Here is a 17,280-nt window from a genome sequence, read left to right as displayed (position 1 = left end):
TAAAGCCAGGTAATACAACCAGGTCCAAGAGGAGAGATTTTTTTTTTTGGAGAACCAAGCTTGGTTTATAGGGAATTACATACTATATGGCTCATATTTTTATGATATGTTAAGGTCACTATCACTTTAATCATTTCTTTGTTTCTAGCTGATTGGTTCAGTAATAAATATGTGAAACCTCTGTTGGAGAAAGAGAGTCAACTTTTCTCCTCAATTCATAAAAAACTGTCTCCTTTAGCCAATACAAGAAACTTGATTTGCCTGCACAATATTTATCCTGTTCTGTTATTCTTTACATGTGGTGTGTGTGTGTGTGTGTGTGTGTGTGTGTGTATTTTAGTTGTAGATGAACACAATATCTTTATTTTATTAATTTATTTTTATGTGGTGCTGAGGATTGAACCCATCCCTCATGCAAGCACTCTACCACTGAGCTGCAGCCCCAGGCCCATATTCTGTTATTCTTATTCTATTCTGTTCTTTTGCTCCCATCCCCATTTTTCTCTTCTCCTTTTGTAAATCATTGTAATCAGATATATAGACTAATTTACATATATTCGTGTAGTTTATTAAGGTTTGTGTATATGTACATATTGTGCTAATACCCTCAGTTTCTTTCTCTTTCTATTTGTCTCCATGCTGTTCAGCTTTCATGCCCTATCACCTGGTTTCCATCACAACTTACCTGACTTCAGTTACAGGGACAATTTTAAACTCAAATGCTACCTCAGGGTAAATTTACAAAGGATTATCTTTTAGTATGGATATTACAGTAGAAATACAACATAAATGACTACCTTCAGGGTAAAATTATTATCCCTCTCAGGTAACATATTTATATTTTCTAAGGATTCCAAGACACAAAAATCTCAACCTAAAGTAATTGCTTTAGTGGTAAGAATTGGAGGCCACTCCATCATTCTGGGTATAACTTCTCACTTGGCACTGACTAAATAAAATTTCCATAAGTCTTCAGGTCTCCCCTCTCAGAAAATATAAATAAATAAGTAATCAAATAAAAATTCAAGCACCAAATACTCTAAGTATTTCTCAAACACTACATATATGCAAATTACTCCATTTTAAAGAATGAAATGGCACCAGATTTCAGAGGAGTATAGTTATTCTTTCATAGAGGGTGAAATTTAAGTCAAGCACCACATAAATATAGCCACCCCTTTATATCCATGAGAGCTCAGTTTCAGGACTTCTGGGTACACCACACTCCATGGATGCTCAGGTCATGTAAAATGGTGAAGTATTTGCCTATATCCTACATATATCCTCCTGTATACTTTAAGTCATTTCTAGATTACTCATAATACCTAATACTATGGAAATGTTACCTAAATAGTGGTAAGCCATATTGACTAGGGAATAATGACAAGAATATAGTCTGTACATGTTAAGTACATGCACAATTTGTTAAATGTTTTTGATTAAATATGCAGATGTGAAACTTGCAGAGAACCAACTCTAACTCTTGCCACAGTCTGAGTTGATGAAAGCCCCTGCTCTTTTTCCATAAGTTTTTCTTCTCTCCATTTCCTGCATAGATCAATAGATTTGAAGTTACCATGAATTTCTTAACCACTAATCAAAAGCAAAACAGAAAAAAAAGCAAAAAAAAAAAAAAAAAACCCAGCATTTCTATTGTTGTGAAGAAAAGCAAAATCTAGCCCTAATTTTCCATCATAGAAGTTGCTCAAAATAGCAGTCTGTGTTTAGATTCCTCAAAACCCAGTTTTTTTTCATAATAATAGTTTCCTTCAGTGTTGTGATCAGATTAGCATTCACTAGTGTGACTTGTAAAGGGGAGGCACCACATATTAAGCACAGATTGTATCTAAAAATAACAAGTGTGTCTGTAATTGGCACAAATGAGTCTTACACTAAGCCCTGCTGATCCTGCTTGGGAGTGATGAGTCAAAACTGAGTCCTCACACTTGCCACCAAAGGGGAAGAGAGAGGCCTTGAAGAACAAGAACACTTTTGGAAATGGTACAAAATCATCAGAAACTTGCTCTATCCACCTTGTAGGTGTGAGGTTGGGTTTTCCTCCTTTTTTCAGAGACATGTTTGGAGCCAGGACACATGGTTTTCGCATTTTAATGGTGATGCTCATAGGTAATCTGTTCTTTTCTTATTTTTATATATAATTGGTGCCATCATTACAGTTTTAAGATGCTTATTTGGCAACGATGGTTTATTATAATGGTGCTACTAGCATGTGAAAAGTAGAACAGTTGAGTAAGGGAAAGTAGATATTACCATGCTTTGAGCTCTTAGTTTTTATATTTAATTTATTCTTGAATTTATTTATTAAAATGAAGAAAATACTTTGGTCAAATGAAACAGATCAAGAAGAAACTTGTTTATTTTTATGACTTGTAGAAATCACTTAAAATAATCATTGATTATAACTTCAAAAGTCATTTTCATAGCCAGTGATGTTTATATTATACATAAAGTCTATGTTTTTATCCATTAATACAATTTATTCTGATTAGTGTATGTGATATACCAGGTAGTAGAGATTTTCTGTATCATTATTTTTTAAGAAAAGTATTATCAGAATCAGAACTAAAAGAATTTTAGTAAAATAAAATAAAGTGACAGTTTATAGTTAATTAAATTAACTTCATATAAACAAAATGATAGTAAGCTTCAAGTAACATGCCTCACACTATAAATACTTGGAAATAAACAATGAATTCATAGTCAACTAAAATATCCAATTAAGAAGACCAAATGGCACTTATAATCCCATAAATAATGCCTAATCCTTTTGTTTTTGTTAACAATAGAGCTTCTCTTTGTTCAGACAGTCAAATAACCAATGAAAGGATTTTCAATCTGTTTTCCTACTTTTAGTTTGCTGGGTTCCTTAAATAAATATGTTGGACTTTATTTTACTTTGAAGATGTCAATAGAATTGATTTTTTTAAAGCAAGAACATAAATCACTGTTATCATCACACTTTTCAAATTCTGTTTACTGTTCTTGAGACATTTGACCCTAATACAGGCTTTCTTTCTTCTTTTTTATTGTTTTGCTTGTTTATTTGTTTTGAATGATGGCAGAATTTAAAACTACCCTCTCTCTCTCTCTCTCTCTCTCTCTCTCTCTCTCTCTCTCTCTCCCCATATAGAGAGATAGATAGATTTGGTAGTTGTTTTATGGAAGATCAAGTAGAAGAATTATAGGAAAAAAAAATCTAGTAGTAAACAATAAAGAAAGCCCTACCATCATATTTGCTGGTGAAGTATAAATGAAAGAGAGCTGTAAATTGTGAGGAAATAAGCATCCTATTTCAGGCCCTAATAGTCCTCTGTGTGAACAATTTTAATAGCTGCCTGGAGTGTCTTTCTCTCTCTAGTTTTTCTTGACTTCATTCTGTTACATATTCCAGTGGGAGTGATCTTTACGAGAAACCACATTGGTCTTCTATCCAACAATTACTTTATTGTTTCCCATGGCCAGAAAATAAATAAACGAGTAAATAAATAAAAATAAAAATAAAAACTTTCTCAGTTCCCAGACTTCCAATCTGGCTGCATTGAGTCTTTCTGACTTGATTTTCCTTCATACATCCTTCTTGACAACCAGATTGCCCAACTCATTGTCAATCTCAGAATGCCTTGAAGTTTTCTTCCATTGAAGAGTGTTTTCTTTAGTCACTTCTTCATATATGATGACTCTTTTGTCAATCTGACCCATACTTGAAACTTTGTGAAATCTTCTCTAAGGTTGCCAGAGTTTGATCTTCACATATTAGCCACACCAACTGTGAGCCTACTGTCTACAAGGTATTTTCATAAATATTCATTTTTGTCCTTCCATGATGTCATGAGCATATTGAAACATATTGAAGTTGATACTCTTCTATTTTGCTTCTCCCACAATCCTCTGTGAATAGGACACAGACCAGGTATTTTGTAAATTTGAGAGATGGTAAATTGAAGGGTCAATTAAGGGTACTAAAGTGAGTTATAGACATCAAAAAAAATTGAAAATCACAATAAATGAAGATAATAGATTTCAGGAATTTGAAATGTTTATACTCATTCAAGATCATGTAAAGATTCTTCAGAGGTAGTTATAAACAGTGGGTCTACAGAGAGATTTCTTTCAAGAGACTATGTTTTGAATTACATAGCACCCCTCAAATTTAGAGTTAGAAGCTACATTCCAAACCCAAGCAAAATAAGTCTGTGTCAAGAACAATTTCAGTGTCCCCTAAACATGGGGTGGGGAAAGAAATCATCATTTTAGACTAGACTCTCTACCTGGTTAAGGAATCTAATGGGGGTGACTGGTAATCTGAGGTAGCAGGAAAGAGAGGGAGAGAGAATTCCTGCTGTGTGGTGCTGGAAATTGAATGTCCATTCCCCTCAACTGCAGGTCAAAGGTACAGGAATCCTGAGGTCCAGATGGGCAACCCATGATAGGAATGTCAGTGAATGGACCAGGTAAAAGGGAACCTTCCCAACAGGCCTTTGTCAGAAGGTGAGGGAGCCCACCTGGACAGAGAGAGTTGACGAAAAAGGAGTCAATGTCTGTAAACCAATACATACAGGGTGGAGGGAGAAGGGAGCTGTGAGAACAGCTAGTCATCGGAAAGGCCAGGCCTCCCTTCCTCACAGGTCCCTGCAGGAACAGAGCAGAAGAGGCTTCAAGGAACTCAGAAATGACCCTAGAGCAAATATAAACTTTAAGGACCTTCTAGGCTCAGTGGACATGAATCATGCTACATTAGCTCTTGTCAGGTAAAAGCTCCCTGTATCCTCTTCCCCTTCAACAAACTCCAGTCTTCCCCTTCAGCAAACTCTACTCCCTGAATCCTCTTCCCTCCCACAAACTCTAGTCCTCTAAGGGTCAGAACATTAGAAATTTGGAGATAGAGACAGTAAAGGATCAGAAACAGAGGGAAGAAATTTTTCAGGTCTTTCTTTAAGACAGCCTAAGTTTGGCCTATCAGAAAAAGAGATTTAGGTTAGTGTGAATTGCATTGAGACTTTTATAATTATATGTGACTGGCCATTTTAATTACCATTTTTTTTAAATGATTATGACTCTGTTATCTAAGAGTGAGCAGAAAAATCATGCAGTCTCCTGGAGATATCATCCAGAAGCAAGGCACATCTTTCCCCTATTAGATATATTAACAATGGAGTGAGAGAAAAATAATAGTATTTTGCTTGGTTGTACTTCACATCACAAGTTGTTCAATATTCCTCTTAATTAAATACTGGTTGATTAATTATTTTTAAATCCTGGGAAAATCAAATTTAAGAAAATATCTTCTAATATAAAAGTTTAGCTTATTCATAAAGCCAGTAAAATTAAACTTACACTAGAACACTCCTTTAGGATTTAGCTTTACCTGTCATACCTTTGTCAGTTCTCTGTATTAAGAATGATTAAGTAACAGATTGGTTCAGTTCAACTCTGTTCTATTCATCAAACATTTTAAATCTTGTGCCCTTAGCACTGTGAAGGCATTGTCAGAAATTTTAGTTTATAGTGCATTTACTATTTTCACAGAGCTTAATTTTTTTAATTAACAAGGGCTATATAGAAGTAATTCAAGTACAGTAACATATAAGTATAATAGAATCTAATCAACTTTCTAAATGTATGGTACATCAATGGCAGCACATACTCCAAGATTAGCATTGTCTACCTATATCCAGAAATATACTAGAAGAACATTTTGGAGTTTGGATCAGATTAAATGTGTTTATTACTTAAGGACGGTCATTATTGATTAATTCATTCAAAAACCTAATCAAACAATGCCAAATACAAGCCAACCACTAAGCTGTGTTTTAGACATACATTGTTGAATAAAACAGTCATTTTCCCTTGCATGACGGAACTCACAGTCCAATGAGATTCTACACTAACATGCTATCCATGTAAATCTCTCATTATGTAAAATTGTGCAATTGAGGGGTACTACCTAGGCCACACATTTTAGATTGTCTCTTTCAATGATCACAGCATTATTCAAATGTTGTCAGTAGAGGGTTAATTCTTTTGTTTATTATCTTTTAGTAATGGCCGACACTCTCTGAGAACTTATATCCAAATGATGATATGAGCATTGTATATGTTTTCATTTACTTCATCGGTTAAAAAACCCCATGATACAAAGAAACACTCTTATTCACCCCATTTTGTAGATGAGGAAGTTAAAACACAGAAAGTAAATGTATCTTGTTCAAGATCATATAGCCTAACTGGAATTCATATCTAACACCATATCTAACAGCCTTTTGATTAAATTTTTTAAAACATATATTCAGATATTGAGTTAATTGGGAACTTTATTGCCAAAGCTCTTTAATCTGGGTGTGATGTTTATTCTTTACATGTAAAAATATGACGGCATGACTTAATAAACCCTGCGCAGACGGGTATTCATGTATGAGAAAAGGAAGAGCTGCTTAATGCATCAGGATCCTTTGGTTAGAAAAGGATTTTTCCATCAAGAAGCCTTGTGCCTATTAAAGATTTCAGTCTTACTCTATTTTGGGTAAAGTATATTTTCCCCCCTTCAATTGATTTGTATGATTTACACATTGTTTGCAGTATATGTACTGGTGACAACAGTAAAGAAGAGTGCACTAAGTTGTCAAATAAAAAACAATATCACTTTAGACTTTTTAAAACCTAGTTTAGGGTCACATTATAAATTAGCTTTGGTATTTAGACTTTGTTCTTCCTAAACTTCCATTTCTTCTGTGAAAATGAACTAGGAATATCTGCCTTGAACACCTCAGACAATTGTGGAGGAAGGTATTGAAGAAATCATAAAGTGTTCCACATATATCAAATTTTGTTTTCATTATTTGTTCATTTGAATTCATCATAATTCTTAAATGGTATTATATTTCTTCCTATTACATTGATTAAATAAATTCTAATAATTATTTTACTGGATGTCTTTCTTCGGCTTAGAGTTAGGAAAGAGAGTAAAGAAAAACGAAGTAAAAATTTTAAGCAGGGACTTGATATGGGATAGATGCCTTGTTTTATTCTAGAATTGTTGGGAAGGAGGAAATGGGAACTTCTATCCACTTAAGAGCTCCATAGTGTGAGATGTCCAGGTCTTTGTATTTTTCAAATTTTGGTTTTAGGAGTTATCTGGCACACAAACAAGATAGAAGGAAACATCACTATTTCCAAATAGGATAGAGTGAAATAAATGGATAAACTTGTTATTTAACTACTATAAATTGCAAAAGACATCCACAAATTAATCATTTTTATGTAGGATTAGTGCCAAGAGCAATATTTTCCCTTTTTTATTTTTATGGTATTTAGTGCTCAATGTATATCTGACAGTGGTAGTTTAAATCAATCACTGTAATCAACAAATGATCTATTTCTACAGAAAGAATTTAAAGTCTATCATGAATGCTCTTCTCATTACAATGTACATGGAATGGTCAAATTGATCTTAGTCTTCCTCAAGAACTATATTTTATTCCTTTACAGTTTTGAATTTCAGATATGTCTAAACTGGGAGATTATACATGAAAGTTATGTGAAATTTCTATTTCTAATCTGAATATATCTATTTTTTAAATTTGCTCTAATTAGTTATACATGACAATAGAATGCATTTTGACACAGCAAACATATATGGAGTATAACTTCTCATTCTTCTGACTGTACATGGTGTAGAATCAAAGCAGTCATGTAATCATATTGAATATACCTATTTCTAACCTATTGTTTATTATTTAACAGGAATTCATTGTGAAGAAGACATCAATGAATGTTCATCAAACCCTTGCCAAAATGGTGGTACTTGTGAGAATTTACCTGGGAATTATACTTGCCATTGCCCATTTGACAACCTTTCTGGAACATTTTATGGAGGAGAGAACTGTTCTGACATTCTCCTGGGCTGCACCCATCACCAATGTCTAAACAATGGAGTCTGCATACCTCACTTCCAAAATGACCAACATGGATTCAGCTGCCTATGTCCACCTGGATATACTGGATCATTGTGTGAAACTGTCACCACACTTTCATTTGAGGGCAATGGCTTTCTATGGGTCACAAGTGGTCCACATACAACCAAGGACTCAGTTTGTAACATAGCCTTCAGGTTTCAAACTGTTCAGCCAACAGCACTTCTACTTTTCCAAGGGAACAGGGACACATTTGTAAAGATGGAGTTGCTAAGTGGCTACATTCACTTATCAATTCAAGTTCATAATCAGTCAAAAGTGCTTCTGTACATTTCCCACAACACCAGCAATGGAGAGTGGCATTCAGTGGAGGTAATATTTGCAGAGACTGTGACCCTTACCTTAGCCAGCAGCTCTTGTACAGAGAAATGCATCGCTAAAGCTCCTTCTCCATTTGAAAGGACTCAATCAATATGTGCTTTTCATAACTCTTTTTTGGGTGGTTTACCAGTGGGATCAGCCAGCAATGCAGTCACTCTGCTTAACATCTATAATATCCCATCCACACCTTCGTTTGTAGGCTGTCTCCAAGACATTAAATTTGATTTGAATCCCATTACCCGGGAGAACATTTCATCTGGCTTGTCGTTAAATGTCAAGGCAGGCTGCATGAGGAAGGATTGGTGTGAGAGTCAACCTTGTCAGAATAGAGGACGCTGCATCAACTTGTGGCTCAGCTACCAGTGTGACTGCTACAGGCCCTATGAAGGTCCCAACTGTCTGAGAGGTGAGAGGGGATAGGTGCCTAGGAATGCTGTGCCCCAGAGCAGAGCAATCACAAGGACAGCCTTGCTATTACTGATATGAAGCATAATGATCCTCAGGACTTACGCTGCTGTTTGCCCACTAATGAGAAAACAGAAGAGTGCAGGGCTGTGTGTTCATTTTGAGTGGATTCATAGGAGACCTGAGTTTCTCTCAGTCAGAAAAATAAAACAATAAGCAAATAGCTCCTATTCAAATGGGTTTTCATTTTGCTGTTTGTACCTGCTCTTAGAATTTTACCATTAGTTGCATATCAGAAATTTGTTGTAAATCTCATTTGTAAAAGGACTTTATTCACAAAACTAGTCAGTGCCACCTATTAGCATAGTCTGTTGTGCTTAGTAGAGTCCCAGTAAATATTCACTTCCTCAATCTTCTTTCTATGCAATTCATACTTGCTCCAAAATCATGCTTAAGTTTAGCACTTTAACAGAACACTAATTTCATGCAAAGTGACAAAAACAAGTTTTGCCAGAACTGCATTAGAAAAAACAGATAGAGGTCTTACAGAGGGAAGGAAAGAAAGAAAGGAAGGAAGAGAGAGAGTGGGGATGGGGGGGGGGAGTGAAAAGTAACAATAGTAAAACTTGGTAGATGCCATAAACAAGTTGATCTGATTTTTCTAGCAAATCATGGTTTGAAATAAATTTCAAAATCCTTTATTTCCAGCATCATGTCAAAAATTGCTGTTGATAGTGATCAATACATACCTGTTTCTTTTTATTATTATTATCATGCATTGAAAAAGTCTGAGAGGTAATTGTAACAGACTGCTTTGAAGTTCAGCTGTAATTTACTCCAAGATTTTAGAGTAACTCCAAGTAGGACAACATCTGGTAAATAGTCTTCTCTGCTTTATATGAAATAAAATTAAAACCAGTCTTAGCCCATACCCTACTCAATGTTCAAATGGCTAAGAATTATTAGAAACTATTCACGGGTTTCCCCCTGCCCACAATATTCATTACAAATCATGGACCTGTTTGACAATGAGGAATGGCATCTACTCACTCTATGTAATATTTTAAACAGAATGGCAAGTTGTTTCGTGATGTTTTTTTTTTTTTTTTAAAGGAGAAAAGGGGAAATTATGCTGAGGCGATGGTTCACTTTTTGAAGAAAAATTTAATTGACCCAAGGCAATATTTTTAGTACATATACAAAATAACAAACAGATGCTGACTCACTTTGACTGACTTCCAGATGTAGTGACCCTCGAGGTTAATGCTGACCATGGCGATGCTCACTGTCCTAGCAGATAGATTCAAGAGATGCCAATCCAGTGGGCTCTGGTTTTCTTTAGTGCATTTTTTTTCCAACTTGGAAAATTATGAACTTTTTAAGCCAAGTTCCTGAATTGCTTATACTCCCTCTACTTCCCCCATATCCTTATATCCTTACACTATTTAAAACTGTTCAATCCCTGTGAGAATGTTTGGCTTCAAGAGATTATAACAAGTTCTGAAAAATCTTTTCTTTTTTGAATACTTGGGATAAGTTTAAGAAAAATTACATTTTTTCTTATCACCTCTAGTCATAAAACTAAAATATTCTATATTGGCTGTTGTCTATGAGAAATGTTTTGTGTGCAGCATATTCCTTTTACAAAAGATGCTTAAATGCAGTAATTACACATCTTTTGGCAATTGTATGTTTGTAAATGCTCTTAGAATTTTACCATTAGTTGAATATCAGAAATTTGTTGTAAATCTCATTTGTAAAAGAAATAATTTTTTGAAAAAAAAAGGACTTTCTTTGTTATGTGTGTATTCAAGAGGGAGGATAGGTACTAACAAGCAGAAAGACACAAACTTCACCCAAATCATGATTTTTGGGAAACATTTCCCAACCTTGTTACACACTGCAAGTATTAAGCAGACCTGATGGAGAATTTCATTGACTGACTAAATACAAAAGGCATAGGGATTTGTAATATCTTAAAGTCAATCTTTTAAAAATTTGCCTGAACTCTGAAGGGTTTCCCTAAGCTTAGACCCAAAACTGTCTGTAAGGTGGTCCCAGCTTACCTTGGGTCGATTGTGTGTAAGAACACAGAGTTTCCAAGATATTCTTCAGAATAAATGCACCACTTATATCTTTCCTTCAGGAGAATATTTAATTTATAAAAACAATTTATGTTTATCTTCAATTATACACCTATTCTTTGAGAATCTTATCCTTCTAGAATTACAAATTCACATCTATAGAAGAAATTTCGTGCCATGGTTGGATTTGTTTGTTTTTTTTACACTGTTGTGCCTGCCAAGTGTATCGACCCAACACTCTGCTTAAATACCTTCAGGAATGGTGAATTCACTTATTCCATCTTGTCAAAATTTCCCTGAACAGTTCTGTCCTTGTGTCTAAAGGAAATGTGATTTCCCCAAAGCTTTCATTTATTGGTCACGTTATAATTCCTGAAGATATGCTCATATAACTCTTAACACCTCTTCTTCCTAAGGATGCTTAAATACTTGAAGAAGAGCATCTAGAACTATCAAACTTTTCACATCTATCATGCTACACATCCTAGTTTCTTCTAAAGTTTCCATATGGCATGATCTTCAGACATGTCGTCACCTGCTTCTTGGTGGTAAACCTGCTTGTCTGTATTCTTTCTAAAATGTGACAGATGTGCTTGATGATACAAGGTGACACAAGACCTCAACCTCCCTTATTCTGGATAACATGCTTCTATGTTGCAGCCTAACATTAGACTGATGCTCTGCCACTTTTCTTGCACTTACATCACATGAGTATCTCACTTGGAGTCACTGTCATTCACAATGTCATAGAATCCTATTTCTCTCCCAAAAACCTATGAGGCACTTTTTGATCTAAGCGCCTTTTATTTATTCTCATTAAATTTCATCTTGTGTTCCATCAATCATTAAAGCGTGTCAAAATTTATTTTTCATCTGCATGTTACCACTGATCTTCAGGACATATATCACCAACATGTATGAGAATCATCCCTTCCATTTCCACAGAGAAATCAAATTTGGCTTCAGGTATTTCTAAAATCTTGTAGCACATCATACATGCTGACTAACTGTATATGATTCTGAAGAATAGGATTACTAAAGAGTCAAGCTTCTCAAGGTGTATGGTGGGGAACAACTCTGTATCCTGTCTTTTAGTTGAGGTCTGCAAAATGATACTGCAGGGATCCTAGATTGATCAGCAGGGACCTCTGAGGTTGAATGATTTTGTGTGTATCCTCAATCCTTAAGCTTCAAGAGCCAAATCTTCTTATTAAGCATTTTTATCGTATATGAAAGTGCTGCAGTGTATTCAGAGATGTTAACCTCTTCAAAGAGGTTATTTTATCTAACAGTACACTTTGAAAGCTATCTGTAGTTGCCTGGAGCAGGTAGTCTCCAAATGAAGATTCAAACTGCAATGTTCCATAGGAAATCAAGTCAGAGTTCTGAAAATATAGCCTGTTATGCAGGAGGTCTTCAAACAGATGGCTGCCTAAGCAAGTTTCACTAAAGCTCAGCTGAACTAAAATACATCTAACTTTTGGCCAAACTTCAGTTGAACCATATGATGACATTTAAACACTTCAGATGTGCTTTTTTTCTAGGACAGGGATGCAAAAACCCAAAGACAGCAATATTTTTAAGACAGTGCTCTTGTCAAGTTCAGCATTGATTTCTAGGTTGCAAGACGTAATGGGCATTTCTTAGTCTTCCTCTCACTTGACCTTTTAACAACAGTAAACACAGTTGAGTAACACATACTCCTTAGTGGGCTTACAGGGTATCAGTCTAACTGGATTCCCTTATCTTACTGATTCCTCTTCTGTCATCTCCTTTGCCTCCAAATGTCTGGAACTGACAGGCTCAGTTCCTGTACCACTTCTTTTGCTTTCTATATATTTACTTTTGTGATGGTACCATTCAGTCTTCTGTCTTTAAATCCTTCATGTACGCTGAAAAATACCAAATTATTATAGTTATTCCAGAACACCTCCCCTGAATCTCTGTGGCAACTACCTAGTGGTCATTTCCATGTAGATATCTAATAAGGCATCTTTAATTTTATGTGGACTTCCATTTTCCTCCCAAATCAGTTCCTCCAGTTTTCTTCCCCATCATTACAAATGGAAATTCCAGGCTTCTAGTTGCTGGTCCAAAATCTTGAAGATGTACTTGATTTAGAAAATTCTATTTGTTCTACTTTTAAAGTATTTTAAAACTCCTACTACTTCTCACCACCTCCTGATTCAAGGTATCATTATTCCTCTCTTGAATTATTGCAGTAATGTCCCTCTCTTTGGGTTTTTGCTCAAATATTACTTCTTAGAGAGTTCTTTCCTTATTATTCCATTTAAAATTACAATCCCATCCCTATTCTCAAATCTTCCCATTCTATTTCTCTATGATTTGTTTTATACTAAATGATCTCTAGTGTGCTGACATACTACACAGCTGGCTTTCTTATCTTGCCATGTATGTTTCTCCCTATTAGTATATAAATTTGATAAGGATAGGAATATTTGCTCCTACTACCTCACCGATGTTTTTAAATGCAGGTTTCATTTTTTACACATCTTGAGTTTTCTTGAGGTGGAGTGCATCACTGATATTGCCTCTTTTGCACATTTCTAACTCCTTCAACCATAAGAAAGGCCTAAAGGGGTCAATATTCCTCTTTGCTCCCTTTTCTCTCTCCTTTTCTCCTCCCAAGCAGGACACAGAAGGAAGAGTCTTCCTCTTCCTTTGATCCTCTGTCCTGCCTCATTATGTGGGGTATCATCCCAAAGAGTATTTACTAATCAAATTCTTGATTTTTGTCCTTTACAAAAAAAATAATTAGGTTTAATAATTCATTGGCTCCAGCATGCCTACAAATAGCAAAGATGAAGCCTGTCTGAACAATATGCTTAAAAATCTCAAATTTCTTCCAAGATGGAATGCAATATAGTGTCTGACATTTCACCACTAAGCCCCAGCATTTTAGGGCAGTGAAGGGGAGATTCTTTAGCTTTTTCTCTTTTGTGATCGATGGCCTCAATTATGAACTACAGACTCAAATGCAGTTGTTTTCAGGATAAAGTAAACTCAGAATTACAGAAAATGAGGCCAAATTGTTAGTCTATTCAGTAAGTCTGTCCTGAACATAAAAAATGTGTATGTGTGTGTAGATATAAAATTTTCCCCTTCTGTACCTTCTTCCTTTTGAGTCTCAAGATGTTTCCTCTTTGTTTCTCCTCTTCTATTTTGACATCAAAGAGTATGTGGCAGGCAGATTTGGCCAGGATGACTCCACTGGATATGCTGTCTTTAATCTTGACAGGAGTTATGGACAGAACTTCAGCCTCTCCATGTTTGTCCGAACAAATCGTCCGTCGGGCTTACTTCTAACTTTGAAAAACAGCACTTACCAATACATTCGTGTCTGGCTAGAGCATGGAAGATTAGCACTGCTGACTCCAAGCTCTCCCAAATTCACAGTAGAATTTGTTCTTAGTGATGGAAATGTCCACTTAGTGACTTTGAAAATCAAGCCAAATAAAATTGAATTGTATCAATCTTCACAAAACCTTGGATTTATTTCTGCTGCAACATGGAAAATCCAGAGAGGAGATGTCATCTACATTGGTGGCCTACCTGACAAGAAAGAGACTGAAATTTATGGTGGCTTCTTCAAAGGCTGTATCCAAGATGTAAGATTAAATAACCAAAATCTGGAATTCTTTCCAAATTCCACAAACAGTGCATCCCACAGTCCAGTTCTTGTCAATGTGACTCAAGGCTGTCTGGGAGACAACATCTGCAAGGTAGGGTTATTTGTACCAATTATGGACATATTGTAAGCTAAATTTTTATTTTATTAACATGCAATTTAGTAAAACCATCCTTTGTACCTGACAACAATGTTACTGGCCCATCAGCAATAGACCTGTTAAATATCTATGTTCCCAACAGACTGCGTGATTTCTGATACATTTTAGTGGACTTGTTGGCATCATGATATATTTAACAATGATAATAACTTCAGTTACATATTTCCTACCCCACATCAATCAAATTTCTTAAGAATATTAATATTGTAATTCTTAAACTCTTATGGCACTCTATAGGCTTAACTGAACTAACTCTTTTGAAAGACTCAATTAACTTTATCTTAAATACCAAGATATTGTTGTTTTGAACTTTTATTACTTCAGCAAGAAAAAAAAAATCTGAGAGTTTTTTTTTTTTATTTAAATTCCTCTGAAATTTCTCAGAACCCATGCTTTATATTATGTACTTTATATGCTCTTCTAAGGGCTACATTAACTATATGAAACTGTCAGCTCTGCATGAGCTTTCAGAGGAAAAGAAGGAAGCATATTGATGTGTGTTACATGTTTACTGAGCTCCAACTATGGTCACAGACTAGCCTTAGTCCTAAATATACACAGAGAAATCATTATGAGTTTACTATAGGAGCACTTCTAATGTGCCAGGCACTATTTTACATAGATTAATCCATTAATTCTGTTGAAGGATTACTGTATAAACCAGATATTATTATCCCCTTTTATACTATTTATAAAGAAACTAAATTTTATGTAACAAACTGAGGGTGTGGCTCAGGGGTAGAATATGTGCTTTGCAAGGGTGAGGCCCTGGGTTCAATCCTCAGCCCTAAAAAATAATTAAAAGATAAAAATAAAAATAAAGTTATGTAACTATCCTGAATGGTTTGCTAATAGTTGACCTGGGATACACACAGTCAGGCTCTAAAAAATTTTCTTTTAAAATATTTTTATTTTGAATACTTTGTGAGTGAACTTGTAAGACCTGAATTAAGAACAATGAGTCTCTGATTCAGAGGCAGAGCAAATGGTGAGGGAGGGCATTGAACTGGGACCCAGAGGATCTAGGTACCAAGCTTCATTTTCATTTCCACAACAGAAAGGCCCTCATCTGTAAAAATAAAAGTAATAATCCTTATTGCAAATAATTACTGCATGTGAAAATATGGGATAATTTGTAAATTACAGAAAGCGTTGTTACATTTCAACAAGCATCCTTGTATTATACAATGATTTTATATTTCCTCTTTTTCTTCCCCATTCTCCCTTTCCCCCTTTCTCTTTCCCCATCCCCTCTCTCTATTGCTATCTTTCCTTGCTGCTCTTTTTGAAATCAGTGGGCAATGGTAACATTCAGTTTTATTCCATATACTTAAAATCCATGTTAAATGTTTAAAATCTGAAGATATAGGGAAACTGGCATTTAAAAATAACAGATATATGTTGTTACCTTTAACATTTCCACATCTAATTGCCAATGATTTTGATGATTTTTTTACCCCTGCTCAGACCAATCCCTGTCACAACGGAGGCATTTGTTATTCCCTGTGGGACGACTTCTCCTGCTCCTGCCCTGCAAATACAGCTGGGAAAGCCTGTGAAGAAGTTCGGTGGTGTGAACTCAGCCCTTGCCCTCCCAGTGCCCAGTGCCGGTTGGTGCCCAAAGGATTCGAATGTACGTAGAGCGCAGGACTGTTATTCTTCCAATGAATTTGGCACGTTTAAGTTGTTCTGATAGGAAACAAAAAAAATAAAAATAAAAAAATAAACAGACATGGTCAACTTATTAAATAAGTGGATGGTTGTTTACCCTTCTGTGAGTAGTATAATTAACCTGATATGAGTAGTATAAAAATCCAGATTAGTCTCTTGTTTTATCCTGCCCTGTGTGTCTGGGCAGGAAATGGAGAATGTAGCAATACCAAATCTGAGTCCTTGGTCATTTAAAGCTGATGTCTAAAGAGTTAACCGGGTGATACTGTCCTTCCTCATTATTAGAAATACAGAATAAATGTGCTGGTGTTAGCTCACTGCCATTTTAACTTCAGGTAATTCACATGATCTCCATGATCTAAAGCCTCCTTGCCTGTGAGATAGGGGTACCGAAATCTGTAGGTTTCTTTGTGATGATTGTATATTCTTATGTATATAATCAAACACATTAGGTACCCGGTGATACTGGCCAGGACTGCATCCCTTTATGTGAAAGGTTCCCCTGCCCCTTTCAGTGCTACAGAGCACAATTTCTCAAATGTTAATGATCTGAACACCACACTTAGGATTTTTTGACGTTTTCACAAAGTAACCACACTGTCATTTCTGTGCTGTCTCCTCTCTTACTTCAAATAACCCACAGCCCAAGATATAGCCCATCCTCTGTTTAAATTGAATTTGAATCCCTTCCCCTTATCCAAAGATTCTGCTGCTAAAGATCTTGCTCCTAGAATTTCTCTCTTACTCTCCAACATCAATAGTTTTTCCATTAGCAGATAAACATTCCATCAAATTTCCTCATTATAAAATATATCCCATGACCTCCCTTCCCCAAATTCCCACCTGTGATTTCCCATTTCTCTACTTCCTTTTCCAGTGAGAAAAACAAAACAAACCTCTGAAGATTTGTGCTCAAAATACTTCTGCCGTCTCACTCCAATCTTTTACCTCATCACTCAGGCCCCATAAACCTCTTCCACTCTCTCAGCCCAGAGCTTC

At 35.5% G+C, this 17,280-nt stretch overlaps 1 protein-coding gene across 1 annotated transcript in view; it reads left to right on the top strand.

The window, feature by feature from the left end:
• The window catches only part of Crb1 (crumbs cell polarity complex component 1), a 137,271-nt gene that overhangs the window by 73,534 nt on the left and 46,457 nt on the right, over nt 1-17,280 (top strand). Inside the window, exons 8-10 of the mRNA XM_076872932.1 lie at nt 7,762-8,718; nt 13,997-14,544; nt 16,078-16,243. Of these exons, the coding sequence (XP_076729047.1) occupies nt 7,762-8,718; nt 13,997-14,544; nt 16,078-16,243 (1,671 nt within the window). The remainder of the gene's footprint in view (nt 1-7,761; nt 8,719-13,996; nt 14,545-16,077; nt 16,244-17,280) is intronic.

This window comes from Callospermophilus lateralis, chromosome 13 (assembly GCF_048772815.1).
Source record: "Callospermophilus lateralis isolate mCalLat2 chromosome 13, mCalLat2.hap1, whole genome shotgun sequence".
NCBI lineage: Eukaryota > Metazoa > Chordata > Mammalia > Rodentia > Sciuridae > Callospermophilus > Callospermophilus lateralis.
Note: the sequence above shows the minus strand (reverse complement) of the source record. Positions and strands in the feature narration are given on the sequence as shown.